The following is a 14,202-nucleotide window of genomic DNA, read 5'->3' on the forward strand; positions in this document are numbered from 1 at the left end:
TAAATATTAAATAAACCAGCAAAATACGGGTATGAAGACAAAGACTATGTTGAATGCTTCAGAAAGACAAGACAGTAAAGGAGACACCCTAAAAAATACTGCTGTCAAATTAGATGTGGGGGAAACAACTGTAAAAGACTGGAGAAAGGTCATTAAAAATCTACGGTTTTACACTCACTATGCTTTACTCAAGGAAAACCAAAACCAGGAATCATTAACAATACATTATAATTGTAGCTTGTTCAAGAATGACAACACAGAACTCCGATCAGCATTCTAAAAAACAACAGTGAAGGGTCAGTGGGCCTGGTCTTATGCTGGCAAATGACCGTATGTTTATATATTTTTAACTTAAATTATTTCAAGTGTCATTTTAACCATCTTTTCGGATTTACTGACCAACCAGTCTGTATGGTATTGGATAACAAAGCTTCTTTCTTATATATACAAAACTGTTAGGGGAGCATGAAGCTTCACTGTGTCTGGAGATTAGAGAGGTTTCCCAAAGAAAGTAAAATGAATGTTGGAAGATGATTAGAAATTCACCAGACAAGGGAGAGGAAAATATCCAGGCCTGTACGTTGACTCAGAAGCATGAGAGAACAAGAAAAATGTCAAAATATTTCCTTCTACTTACTATGCCCAGGCCATCACTCAAACTTTTCTCATGGCAAATTATTTAACCTCTGTTCTCATCTATGAATTAGGGAATAATTATGAATACCCACCACATATAGTTTTGCAAGGATTAAAAAAGATTATAGGGACTTTCCTGGTGGCGCAGTGGTTAAGAATCTGCCTGCCAATGCAGGGGGACATGGGTTCGAGCCCTGATCCGGGAAGATCCCACATGCTGTGGAGCAACTAAGCCTGTGCACCACAACTACTGAGCCTGCACTCTAGAGCCCTTAAGCCACAACTGCTGAGCCCACGTGCCACAACTACTGAGCCCGCACACCACAACTACTGAAGCCTGCTTGCCTAGAGCCCGTGCTCCACAACAAGAGAAGCCACTGCAATGAGAAGCCCGGGCACCACAAAGAAGAGTAGCCCCCGCTCGCCGCAACTACAGAAAGCCCGTGCACCACAACAAAGACCCAATGCAGCCATAAATTAATTAATTAATTAATTAATTAAAAGATTATACATGTAAAGTGTTTAGCACCATACTTGGCACATGGCAAGTGCTGAGTAAATAAAACTATTATTATTTTTGGAGGGTAAAGAAGAAACAAAAGAGAGAAAACAACAGATGGAGTATGGGTTCTATTACTGGGACCAGGGCACCATCTTCCCTGACTGACTGCTTTTTCAAGTTCAGTAAGTATGCTGACCCAGATCCCCAGGCTCCTCCTATTCCCTCCTTTCAGCTTGATAGGAACCCACATTCCTCAGGAGCAGGTTTTAGTTGTGCCTATCATTTAGGCTCCTTAGCTCACAGCTTAACTTTCTCATTTAGGAGGTATAAACAAAAAAACTGAGAACAAGTCCCAGACTGGGCTGTAATTTTCCATTAGGTGAAACTGGTATCACCCTTGTGGAATTTGACATCGTGTTTATTTCTCCTAACTAGATATGCTGGTACTGGATCCAATTTCTGTCACATGTAAATGAGTGCTAATAAAACCTGTGTGTACAGTGATGAAACACTCCCCCCCCCCGGCCCCACCCTTTCTTTGGATCCCTGTAGTGCAGTTATGCCAGAACGTATTCACCACACCCAAAATACCTATTCCACCCAACCTTACTCAATATTTCCCAGAGCTCACCTGAATTCCAGGGCTTCTGCTCCCTTATTTTTCTCCCTATCTTATCTCCAGAACAAAATACCTACTCATTTTCCTTTGGCCATACTGCTTCTAACTAACTCTATGACAAATTTTCCTTCTTACATAACAGTATTTTCTAATATCCCATCATCTTGTTCAGATAGGGTATCTTTATAATAAAGGTTAAACAGCATTAAAGTCTGCCAAAGAAGGTGATTTTTATTTCCTCAAATACCTTACTGCATAAGAGCAAATACATTATTGACATATTACTCTGTTCAAATATAGCATATGTAAAGTAGGTGAGCTAAGAGTAACCTAATAACTAAAGCACTACACAAAATTTGACATATGATCAATAAATACAAACTATATTAATAAATATACACAGAACTTAATTAGGCTATTCTCAGAGCAAGATGCAAAAGTCCCAAATTTGCAGACATTTTTAAAAAAGAAATAAACATTTTATTTCAATATTCACTACACAAAAATAAATAAAAGTATTAAAAGAAACTAGAGTGATACATTATTAAACACATTTGAGGAACATAAATTGTTGAAGACTCTTCCTAAGCCCCTTACAATATAATTGTTTCATTAAATTATTTTACCTGAAGAAAAGCTTAAAATAAATAAGAATTTTCTTTAAATTATGACAGCTATTCAAAGCATACCTAAACAGTTAAGCCACGAACTAGTTTAAGTGATCCATTCGGCATAGTAGCTCCTTACATTCTCTTCACCCTATTAGTAGTGATTTCAAGTAAATATTATAATTCTCTTGTCTATTTCAGATCAGAAGCAGTCATTCAGGGTGAGGGATCAATAAAAGGAGACAATGTGGTATGGAGAACAATGAACTGGCCTGAGTACTGGGACTCCTGAGTTCCAACCTCAATCTACACCAACTCACAGAGTGATCTAAGACAATTCACTTCCTCTCTCTGGCTCTAAATGATAAAACAAGGGATGAGACTGCTTAAGTTCTAAGGTCCCTCAGGAGGTAAAAATATGATTAGTGTCTATCCCTGTCAGCCTTAAAATTAAGTGCTAAAATGAAGACTATAGAAAATACATCCATTAGGAATTAAGAACAGGTGAATGTGTGCAGTGCAGTTTCTGCCTCCTGTCTGCCTATGTTCCCCTCAACCTCTCTGCTCCTTTCCCTGTCTATTCTTTTCATCTATCCCCTTTTCAACTTCTCTTTCTTTCCTCAGGTTTCTCTCCCAAACTACAATTTTCCTCTATTATATCTCCAGTCTGCAATGCCTACAAGTTATTACCGCCTACTACTGCCATCTCTGGGCTGCTCCCTGCTTTCACTACTGTCAATTTATTGTCCTTTAAATCACTACTAATAGGGCAAAGAGAATGTAAGCAGCTACTATGCCAAATGGATCACTGAAACTAGTTCATGGCTTCTAAAACATGATTTAAATAAATAATACAATCAAATGCATTCTGTCCCTAGAAATTTCAACCAAGAAGAGCAAACCATTTATTGGACACCTATTATGGGCCATGTACTGTGCATAGTTTATCTTTTAAAAACCTTACAACTACTCTGCTTGGTGGATATGTTATCTACAATTTACAAATAAAAGTGAGGTCCAGGGAATTCCCTGGTGGTCCAGTGGTTAGGACTCCGTGCTTTCACTGCCGAGGGCCCAGATTCAATCTCTGGTCAGGAACTAAGATCTCACAAGCAGCGTGGCCAAAAACTAAATAAATAAAAATTTTAAAGGTAAAATAAAATAAATAAAAATGAGGTCCAAAAAATTATAAATCAGAAGTTATGGAGCTGTCTGACTAGAAGATCCACACTTTCCACTGTCAAATTATGATGGTCAATAAATTGTTTTATCAAAATGGCGACCAGGGGCTTCCCTGGTGGTGCAGTGGTTGAGAGTCCACCTGCCGATGCAGGGGACACAGGTTCGTGCCCCAGTCCGGGAAGATCCCACATGCCGCGGAGCGGCTAGGCCCGTGAGCCATGGCCTCTGAGCCTGCGCATCCAGAGCCTGTGCTCCGCAACGGGAGAGGCCACAACAGTGAGAGGCCCGCGTACAGCAAAAAATAAATAAATAAATAAAATTAAATAAAATTAAATTAAATTTAATTTAATTTAAAAATGGCAACCAAAGCAAGAAACTCCAAAGATCCCAAGGGCAATTTTATTTCTAATGGCCCAGAATTAAAACTTTCATAAATCAAAAAGTATAAAAAGGGCCTCCCTGGTGGCGCAGTGGTTGAGAGTCCGCCTGCCGATGCAGGGGATACGGGTTTGTGCCCCGGTCTGGGAGGATCCCATATGCCGCGGAGCGGCTGGGCCCGTGAGCCATGGCCGCTGGGCCTGCGCGTCCGGAGCCTGTGCTCCGCAACGGGAGAGGCCACAACAGTGAGAGGCCCGCATACCGCAAAAAGAAAAAAAAAAAAAAAAGTATTAAAAAAAAAAAAGTGTAGCTGACATCAAGTACATAGTAGGCTGACAAAGGGAAACCAGTCCCAATTATTTGGACTTTCAAACATCTTTCAAAGGCTGATTAGTAAAGGGGTTTGTTTTAAATTCTGCCTAAATTACCAAAATTTTGGAGAAAAGTTGTAAGTATCCTCCTACCAATACAAAGAAAAGTAATTTAGATAGTAAATAATATTTAGGGCTAAATAGGCACATCTCTTGATAAAGAAATGCTATCAACGATATTTCTCCCCAAATAATTATTGGGGCCATTTTTATTTGTCAGTTTTTGAAAGTAATATAAGAGAATTTAATTTCTAGTAACAACGCCGTGAAACAACTCTCCTACTGAAAAGAGCTAAAAATTCTAGATCAAATATTTCTACAATCATCTTAAAAAGCAAAGCTGGTAAGAAAGTAAGGAATCATTTAACCAAAATTGAAGGGAAAATGGGAACCCATGAGGTAAGGGAACAAAAGCTACTTTTGCCCTTTGGTGATGACCAATCAGAACAAATCCGAGCTTCAGTTTTGACAGCTTTGCAGGACCCAAAAGGCAAAATGCAAAGACCAGAACCATCCAGAGTATACAGTCTAATAGGAGATATACATTTAGCTAAGGCCCTAAAGGGCCTATACCCTCAAGGCAAAGGTGAAACAGAAGTATACTGGTCCACAAAAGTATTTACAACCAAAATAGGCGTCAACTATTTGGGTGGTCCAAAACTTCAAGCAACGAATTTGCTTTAAAGTGGTTCAGTCTAGGTAATGCCTCTAGAAACCCACCAGAAACAAAGGCAAAACTTTCTGAAGAAGATACCTTTATTTGAGGCCTGATTTAGTCCTATACTTTTTAAAGGACAGCGAGCAGCACACAGATATCTATGCATACAAAGAAACAAGTCATCATGAGCAGAAGCCAGCAAAAACAGCAGACCACAGAAAGGGACCTCCAAGACTTCACACATAGGAAGAAGAGAGACACCAACTTCAAAATAACTGGGGACTCCCCTGGTGGCACAGTGGTTAAGAATCCGCCTGCCAATGCAGGGGACACGGGTTCCAGCCCTGGTCCCGGAAGATCCCACATTCTGCAGAGCAACTAAGCCCACGCGCCACAACTACTGAGCCTGCGCTCTAGAGCCCGCGAGCCACAACTACTGAGCCCACCTGCCACAACTACTGAAGCCCGTGCGCCTAGAGCCCATGCTCCGCGACAAGAGAAGCCACCGCAATGAGAAGCCCATGCACCACAACAAAGAGTAGTCCCCGCTCGCTGCAACTAGAGAAAGCCCGCATGCAGCAACGAAGACGCAATGCAGCCAAAGATAAATAAATAAATTAATTAAAAACAAAAGAAAAAGAAGTAACTATACTTACTAGGTTTAAAGAATAAAAGATGACCCTGAAAATATCTTCAGGGAATAGGAGGCTGCTAAGAAAAGACGCAGCAGATTTATAAATGGAACCAAAACTGAAGTTCAAGAATAACCAAAATCACAAACTCACTGGATGACCTTAAAAGACTAGATTCAACTGGAGAGAAAATTAATGGACTGGATGATAAATCAGAATAAATTATCTGGAATAAAGCATGTAGTGATAAAAAAATGGGAAATATAGAGCAGATAAAGAAGGACTAAGATACATGTAATCAGAGACCCAAAAGGAAAAGAAAAGAGAATTAGAGGAGAAATCTAAAGAGATAATGACCAAGAATTCTGCAGAACTAATGAGATGTCAATCTAGAGATTCAAGCCTAACAAATTCCCAAATAAAATAAAAGGAAATCTATACCTTGACACATCACAATGACACTACAGAACACCAAAGTCAAGAGGAAATCTTAAATGTAGCTAATAAAATAAGCTAGAGAACAGTATATAGAACACAGTAAAATCTCCATGTTTGTTGTTTTAAAATAAAAAGGGAAATGATAAGTCACATTAGTGTGACTTTGATTAACTGAGAAGGTTGTAAGGATCAAGGAAGATAATGTATTTGAGAAGTTTTTTAAAAACCATAAACGTATCTGGAGATTTAAGTGACAGGGCTTGTATGAAACCTATTTCATTCTTGGTCATTTAACCCCTCTCTGGGCTTCACTTTACCCCTAAAAGAAAGTTGTAGGTGATTACTTCCAAAGTTTATTCCAGCTCAAAGATTACTATATCATTATATCTCTCATTCAGCAGGAGGTGATTCAAACTATAATATTCTACTGCCTAAAAATGCTAGGTACCATCAGAAAGAATAATAGAAAATAACAGAAATTATATCCCAAATTATATAAAAAGTCATCCATATCTGGAATACAAAAACAAGTGTTGAAATCACCAACATACATAATAACAGAAAAGGATAACTAAAGCAATGGTTTTCAATCCTTGCTGTATATTAGAGCCACCAGGAAACTGAAAAGAATACTAATGCCATGGCCCCCCTAATTCTTATCTGATTTAAATGATCTGGGGTACAGGCCAGGAAATGAATATTTTTTAAAGTTTCCCAGATTATTCTAAGATTGCAGCTAAAGTTGAAAAACACTGAACTAAAGTGACAAACAGTAGGATATGCTTTAAAAGAGTAAAACCCCTATAATCTTTCCAAAATATATTTAAAGATTATAAATTGTCAAGAATATGAATAGAATGAAAAACGAACCTGTTTACAAAATTATACCATACCACAATGGGGTTCACCTGTTCCAAGTTAAAAGGAAGTGGTTTAAAAAGGCCAAATAATACCAAAGATTAGTTTTATAGAGTGGCTGGTAAATGTATATAATTTATCCAAAAAGTCACGCAAGATTAAGACAAACATATTCAGAGAAATTTATATGTTCCAAACAACAGACACATAGTGGATTATAAAGAAAAGCAAGAACATTTCAAGTATACAGTCAACGTTTTGAGGCTGACTGACGGACAGATGAGGCGAGAGGGCGCCGAAGGGCTGGGTCGGGGCGGCCAGCCCCGTGAGTGAACCCCGCCTGTTACGTGCTCTGGAGGGAGCTCACATCCAGCCTGGGCGCCCAGCTCACGTGACAGACGGGTCACACTGCTGGCCACCCCCCCCTCTCGGCGAGTCCCCTTGGGGAACAGAAAGATGGGCTGTGACCACCCACCAGGCCAGGAGCGTGGTGGCCGGCTGCCCGGGGGAGTCCGCTCCTCCCAGGAATCTTGCCTCTGCTCCCCTGGGCCCCAGGGCAGCCCGCCTCGGGCCTGCCTTTCCTGGCCTGAGGGTCCCCGTGGCCTCTCCTGGGCTCCTGGACACTGAGTCCCACCCTGGATCCCACCTGATGGTGCCTCAGGAGGGGACAGGATACCGCAGGGTGGCCCCCACTTCCTCCCGGCCTTCCCTCACCGTGTCCCCCCTCACAGTGGCCCTGATGCTACCTGTCTGGGCGCTCCGAGGGCAGCGGGGAGAGAGACTGATTGCTGTGGAATGGCAATAATTCACTCCTCCATAAATGTCCCTGAGCACCACGATGAGACCCAGAGTATTAGACTGCATGGTCCCAGGATGACACTTAACATGCTCTAGCCTTAGAAGATTTATGACTGAAGATTCTGCTTTTCTCTGGGGACAAGGAGACAAACTGGAGTACAAACTTAACATCATGCACTTGCTACCATTTATTTATTCGGCACTTACTTTGTGTTATGTACCAGACCTCTGCTAGATATTTTAAAATATCTCATTTAATTCTCACAAGGTAGTTTATCAGCCTCACCTTACAAATAAGGACACTAAGGTCCTGAGAGGTCAGAATTACGGTAAACATATATTTTTAGCATGAAATAAAATAGTAAGTTTTAAAGCAAAGATTTAAATCCAGGTCTATGCCATGTTGCCTTTCACTGTAATTGGAAATAATAGTTATAATAATAAAAAATAAACTGTCATTTTAAGTGCTTATTTTGTCCATTTAAATGCTCAGTAGGGCTCCCCTGGTGGCGCAGTGGTTAAGAATCAGCCTGCCAATGCAGGAGACATGGGTTCGAGCCCTGCTCCCGGAAGATCCCACATGCCGCGGAACAACTAAGCCCATGCACCACAACTACTGAGCCTGCGCTCTAGGGCCCACGAGCCACAACTACTGAAGCCCGCGTGCCTAGAGCCCGTGCTCCACAACAAGAGAAGCCACCGCAATGAGAAGCCTGCACACTGCAACGAAGAGTAGCCCCTGCTCGTCGCAACCAGAGAAAAGCCCGCGTGCAGCAACGAAGACCCAAAAGCAGCCAAAGATAAATAAATAAATAAATAAATAAATGCTCAGTAAGCCTTCACAATAGTCCTATGAAGCTGCTCAGTCAAAATAATTGAGTCATAATTGACTCCCCTTTTTCTCAAATCTCACAACCTATCCTTCGGCATATCTTGCTAGTTCTACCTCCAAAAATGTATTCAGGATCCATTATATTTTGAGGATGTATCACGTGTGAATATTATTCACTTATCCCGTCACTATTACCCTAGTTCATCTCTGGCTTGGATTATTAAAATAGCCTCCTAACTAGACTTTGGTTTGTCTCCCCTTTCTCCCCTCCAATTCTATTCTGGATCCTTGCAAAGGGTTCCATTTAAAGATGGTGTCACTCTTTTGCTCAAAACATTTCAACAGTTGCTTTAAAAATAAAGTCCTTACAATGAGCAAGACTCAGTACCTCTGACATCATTTCTTCCATTCTCCTCCTCTACTCCAGCCACACTTGCCTCGTTACACTGTAAACATTCAGAGCATGTTTCCCCTTCCCCCTACTGTTCCCTCTGCCTAGAACACTCGTTCCTCAGATGTCACCTTTTCAGGTCTTTGTTTAAATGGCACCTTATCAATAGTAAAGCCTTTCTTCCCCACTCCACCCTCTCAAGCGCTCCATAGCCTCCTTACCCTACCTTATCATGGCACTTATTACCACCCAACGTTTGATGAATGTATTCATTTATTGCTGCCCGTCTTCCCCCACGATTTAAGCTTCATGCAGGTAGGATCTGTTTTAATTGTTATCGTTTCTCCAGTGCCTTAGAACAGGACTTGGTATGAAGTAGGTACTTGAAAACATTTGTTGAATGAAAATATGAACCAATAATGCCAAAACCCAGACTCATAAACATTCCAGTACAGACCCTCCGTACCATGTGCCCTAATATTCAATCATATCACCTTTTTTCGTGCAATTCAGCATTTCCAGGTAGAGAGCAGAGCCTCCCCGACCACACACAAACTTCTAAATCTAGGAACAATACCTTCTATTTTTTACTTACATGCTTCTTTCCCAGAAGTCAGTAATTTTCAAATACTGAGCCTTAGGTTCTCATTACTTCATAAATTCTTTCTTCCTGCTAATCTCCCCATTCAGTACTAGCCCTCCTCTCTTATGCTAGCCTAAGAAAATGTAAAGCCCCCAAATGATAAACACTGATTCTACTGCATTTTGTTTCTTCTATCACTCCAATTAAGACTGTTTCTTTGAAATCATCTAGCACAATGTCTCATACACAGAAAATTCTCTCAAATGTTATGATTTGTATTCTATCTCCAATTCCTTTCACAAATATAAAGCTCAATAATAACCTTAACCATTCTTTTCCCATGAATTACCTATTCTCATATGAATGGTGGTGGTGAGGGAGGAGGGGGATTGCCAAAAGTAAAGAGAGAATTTTATATTAACCTAGATGGGCAAGGGGGCAAAAAATGACCAATAAGTTTTTGGCACAATGTGGCCAGTTCCTTACTCCCAAGATCTGAAGGAAGGAGGAAGTGGTGCCGGCAGGCCAGGGAGATGAGAGCTTGGACTGCCTTTCACAACTCTGCCCTGGCAACTTGAAAGAGCAGGACTGACAGGTTCCTGAAGGGACAAATTAGACCTAATCTTAAAGGTATTTTTGTTGACTCTGGTGTTAATGACTTAAGCAGAGATTTAAAAATAAAAGGAGGATACCAACTGATCCAAATTTCATCATCATTCATTCAATTCTTATTTCCTACTGTTTTTCTAGAAAAATTCCAATGGGAAAAGAAAAATAAAGGACATGGTCAAATTTAATGATGTTGATGCAAAGAGATGATTTTTAAAATATATTTTCAATTATGCTAATAAGAGGGTCAAAGACCACAGATTCCTGTGAACTCTCTCCTTCCAAAATACATACTTGTTTTGTTTAAAAACTATGGCACATTTTCTAAGTTTCTCCATGGATGCTTAATTTAACTGGAGCACAAACCAAAAGATACTGTAAAAATGTAGTGCCCTTAATATGATGAGCACCAATGGGAAACCTACCAGAAGTTTAAGATTTGCGATAAATAACCCAGTAAGTAGTATGTGTATGTGTGTATACATTGGGGGAAGGCATAGAGGGGGCGTAACTAAAGAGTAACTACAGTTACAGGTAAATTGAAAAGTTAAATGTGGGGGTGGGGGGGAAAGGAGTTGAGATAGGTTGGAAATTCTCAAATTTCCCAGGTAAGGAGGTAAGAATTGTTGTTTGTTTTTGAACAAAGTAGTGTGATTTATCTTACATTCCCTAAACTGGATAAGAAATTAAAGTTTAAGCAGCTGCATACAAAAATCATTATCCACAACTGTACAACATTAAAGTTAAAGCCTGCCTTTAATACTTCCGTTAAGTCTGAAATCCACAAGCTCACTTATGGAATGCATTGTTAGTTCATGATGAGAAAAATTACAAATTTTTCCCTAACCACTCCATCTAAAACAGCTGCCCCTATAATCACACTCTACACTTGTACCCTGATTTATTTTTCCCATAGCAGCTGCACTGTGGATCAGTATACTATATAGTTGCATTTGCTGACTGTTTGCCTCCCAACTAAAACATAAGCTCTATGAGGGCAGAGGCTTTGTCAGTTTTGTTAATCCCAGGGCCTAGAGGCACAGTATAAGCACTCGATGAATATGCTGAATAAATGATGGAAGTGAAGTTCAAAGAGCTTAAAGGATTTCCTCAAGGTCACAGAGCTGGCAGCAACCACAGCTTGTATTATAACCCTTTCTGCTTGCGTCTTCCATGACCACTTCCACTCCACCAAAGCAGCCTGTTCCAGCACATGATTCTATTTCTCCTTTTCTTTTTTTTAAGTGCCAAAGAAAATACATGCTACCCAAAACGGTGACACCGTGGGTAGCATTTTAACTTAAAGTGTTTCACCAACCAAAACTACACTCAGATTTCATAAGCATACAGGATTAGCCAGTAAAACAGAAAGGCACAGCCACTCAGAGTTCTTTAAGTTCTTTGTGAAATTGGTATATGCCTTGGAAGTGCCTTGGAAGTTTTAAGAACAACCACTGAAACCTACTTACCAATTCAGAATGGCCTGCAAAATATCTGCCTCACTTTCATTCTTCTAAGAGCCCACAATAGCTTCCTCCCTGGATATACTGGGCTGACCAAAAAGTTCGTTCGGTTTTCAGTAAAAATAAGAGACACATTTTTCATTTTCACCAAGAACTTTATTGAACAACGTATTCATTAACCGAACGAACCTTCCGGCCAACCCAATACTTTACATTGCAGATTATGAAAGGAAATGTAATCAACTTTAAAGCCCCTTTTAGTTCCTTTTAAATTACAAGTCAATCTCACAAAACCTTGAACAGAAAATTAACCCTTAGGAAGTTTCAGATCCTGAGAACTGAAAACCATCCCTGAACCATCATCTGACTGTGATCCTCTAGGTCCTTCATTCAAAATCCACGAACCTGAAATAGCTAAAAGAAACGCGGGAGGGGGTGAGGGAGAAGGAAGAGAAGAAACATTTACATATATAAAAAGGGAGCTGACATTCCTAGTAACACTTTGGCCCAAGAGCAGCTTCTTGGCTAAAGTCAAGGCCCCACGGACACAACTTCTGGTCTTCTTTGATCACCTTCCTTACAGACAGGCGCCAACTGTCAATACCTTTTACGGGGACCGTCTCTAGACCTAGGATGGGACTCACTAGGACAGGAGATGACTTGCTCGTCTCGCAAAACTACTGTCAGCCCAATTGGTAAACTGAAAGGGAAGACCTAAGATGTGGAATGGCAAGAGCGCTGAAATGAGCCTGAGAGTTAAGAGTGGGAAGGAGCAGATGAAAAGGTGCGGGGAGGGTAAACAGCGCATCACGGGCGGGAGTGGGAACTTGGGTCGAGGAAGTGGGGTCAGCGAAAGGCAAAGGTGAAGGGAGGAGGGGGACAAGGCTCTGGATGGGATGGGCGGGAGCAAAGGGGGAGGGGACGAGCGAGGGCTGAGAGGGGGAGGGGGAAGGGTCCGGGGCGGGGCGGAAGGGAGCGAAGAGGCGGGATGAAGACGGCCAGGCCGGGAGGGTCTTTACCTGCAGCTCCGCCCGCTCCACTTCCCACTGGGCTCTCTCGACCTCGAAGCGGGCCCACTCGTGCTGCAGGAAGTGCAGGATCCCCGGGAGACTGTACTGGGCTCGGGCCGCCCCCGCCGCAGCCGCCCCGTCGCCGGCCGCGGCAGCCTCCGCCAGAGGCCCGAGACCCTTGGCACCGCCGGCACCCGGGTGGTTGTTGCTGAAGAAGACGCCGGGACCCGCTTGCTCGTCCATGGCGGCCGCGGGAACCGGGGGAGCTGCCCAGGCGCCCAGCAGCGGAGGCAACTGCAGCGGCCAGCAGCGCCTCCTCCTCCCTCCGCCGCTCCCCGCCCACACCCCAGTCAGCAGGGAGCAGCCGCCTGGGCGCGGGGGCCGACCGAGCCCGGGACGGGCCGGGAAATGGGTCAACTGCGGCGCGCGGGCTTCCCGGGGCTTGCTGGGAAATGTAGTCGCGGGGCGTGGCGCCGGCGAGCGCGGCCCGGGCGGCCTGTGGGGTTGCAATCGGCTGGGGCGGGGCCGCGGTCCAGCCCCAGCCCCAGTCCCGCCCATGTCCGCGACGGAGGGGGCCTCCCCCCGGCGGGGAGCGCGGGTTTCCTCACTCTAGGGGCAGGGCGCTGGCGGGTGGTGCTGCAGTCTCCCTCGCACGCGGAAGTTCTCGGGCGGCGCTCGCTGTTGCACACACACACACACGGAAGTTATCGCGCTGCAATGCCAGCCCGAGCTGCACATCTTTTAGGGCTTCCTGGTAGTTCTGCTAAGAAACAAGCTCAAAGCGAGCTTCGCCAGTCCGGCGCCTGGACCGGGGTTCTCCAGCCAGCACATTCAGACCTCTCCCTTCTACTCCGACTTGGGTGATTCTCTGACCCTAGACACTCCGGAGTTCTGTACATTTCCGTATCGCTGTCGCTCCTGCCTTTCTTTTACACTTAGGGTTCAATCAAACCTGTTGCCTGATCAGTTTTCACTTAGAAGGAACTCTGATCATCTCTCTCCTGGACTCAATACAGCAGCTTTCTGCTTATTCCAAATTCTGGTTTGTTGACACTTCATCTGAAACACTACTCCGCTGAAGTCCTTTTCCCTTTGTAGTTAATCTTGCAGTAAATCCTGTAAAAGTTTCGGATAGCCAAGGCTCTGTTACTTCAATCTCATTTTTTCTTATTCCCGGGCAATTTATAGTCATTTCAGCAAATATTTGACTCTAAGTGCTATCTGTCACTGGGGATATAAAGATAAATGACACCATTTCTGTCATCAAAGGGAGACTGGCAAATATACAGTCAATTCTCACAGTGCCTTAAAGTTCAACTACCTGAAAAAACAAAAGTCCCTTTCTGCTCCCTAGAGCTATCTTAGGTATCCAGGCACTTCTCCCTTTTCACTTGTCGGGTTCCCAGTTTCTTCCACGGTTCATTTGCAAACTGGCGATAGTATTAGCCTACCGAAAGCACACCGAAGTCCTTTCAAGTGTTTCTCTCTAAATGTTATCCTTCTCCCAAGTCTTTGAAGTTATGTCACTATAAATTCACACTACAACGATAATGAAAGGACGGCACCTGAAAAAAATTTAACAAATGAACTTGAAATTAACCACTTATTTTGTCCCCATAGCAAGTCATTTTGTA

General features: G+C 42.7%; 1 protein-coding gene across 3 annotated transcripts in view; it reads right to left on the reverse strand.

Moving 5' to 3' along the window:
* The window catches only part of STRN (striatin), a 116,525-nt gene extending 103,550 nt beyond the window's left edge, over positions 1–12,975 (reverse strand). For all 3 annotated transcript variants that reach the window (XM_082641985.1, XM_082641984.1, XM_082641986.1), the window contains exon 1: positions 12,578–12,975. In XM_082641985.1, coding sequence (XP_082498111.1) covers positions 12,578–12,811 — 234 coding nt within the window. In that variant the 5' untranslated portion in view covers positions 12,812–12,975. The remainder of the gene's footprint in view (positions 1–12,577) is intronic.
* Positions 12,976–14,202: the final 1,227 nt, after the last annotated feature.

The sequence above is a fragment of the Mesoplodon mirus genome, assembly GCF_964341445.2.
Source record: "Mesoplodon mirus genome assembly, chromosome: 14".
NCBI lineage: Eukaryota > Metazoa > Chordata > Mammalia > Artiodactyla > Ziphiidae > Mesoplodon > Mesoplodon mirus.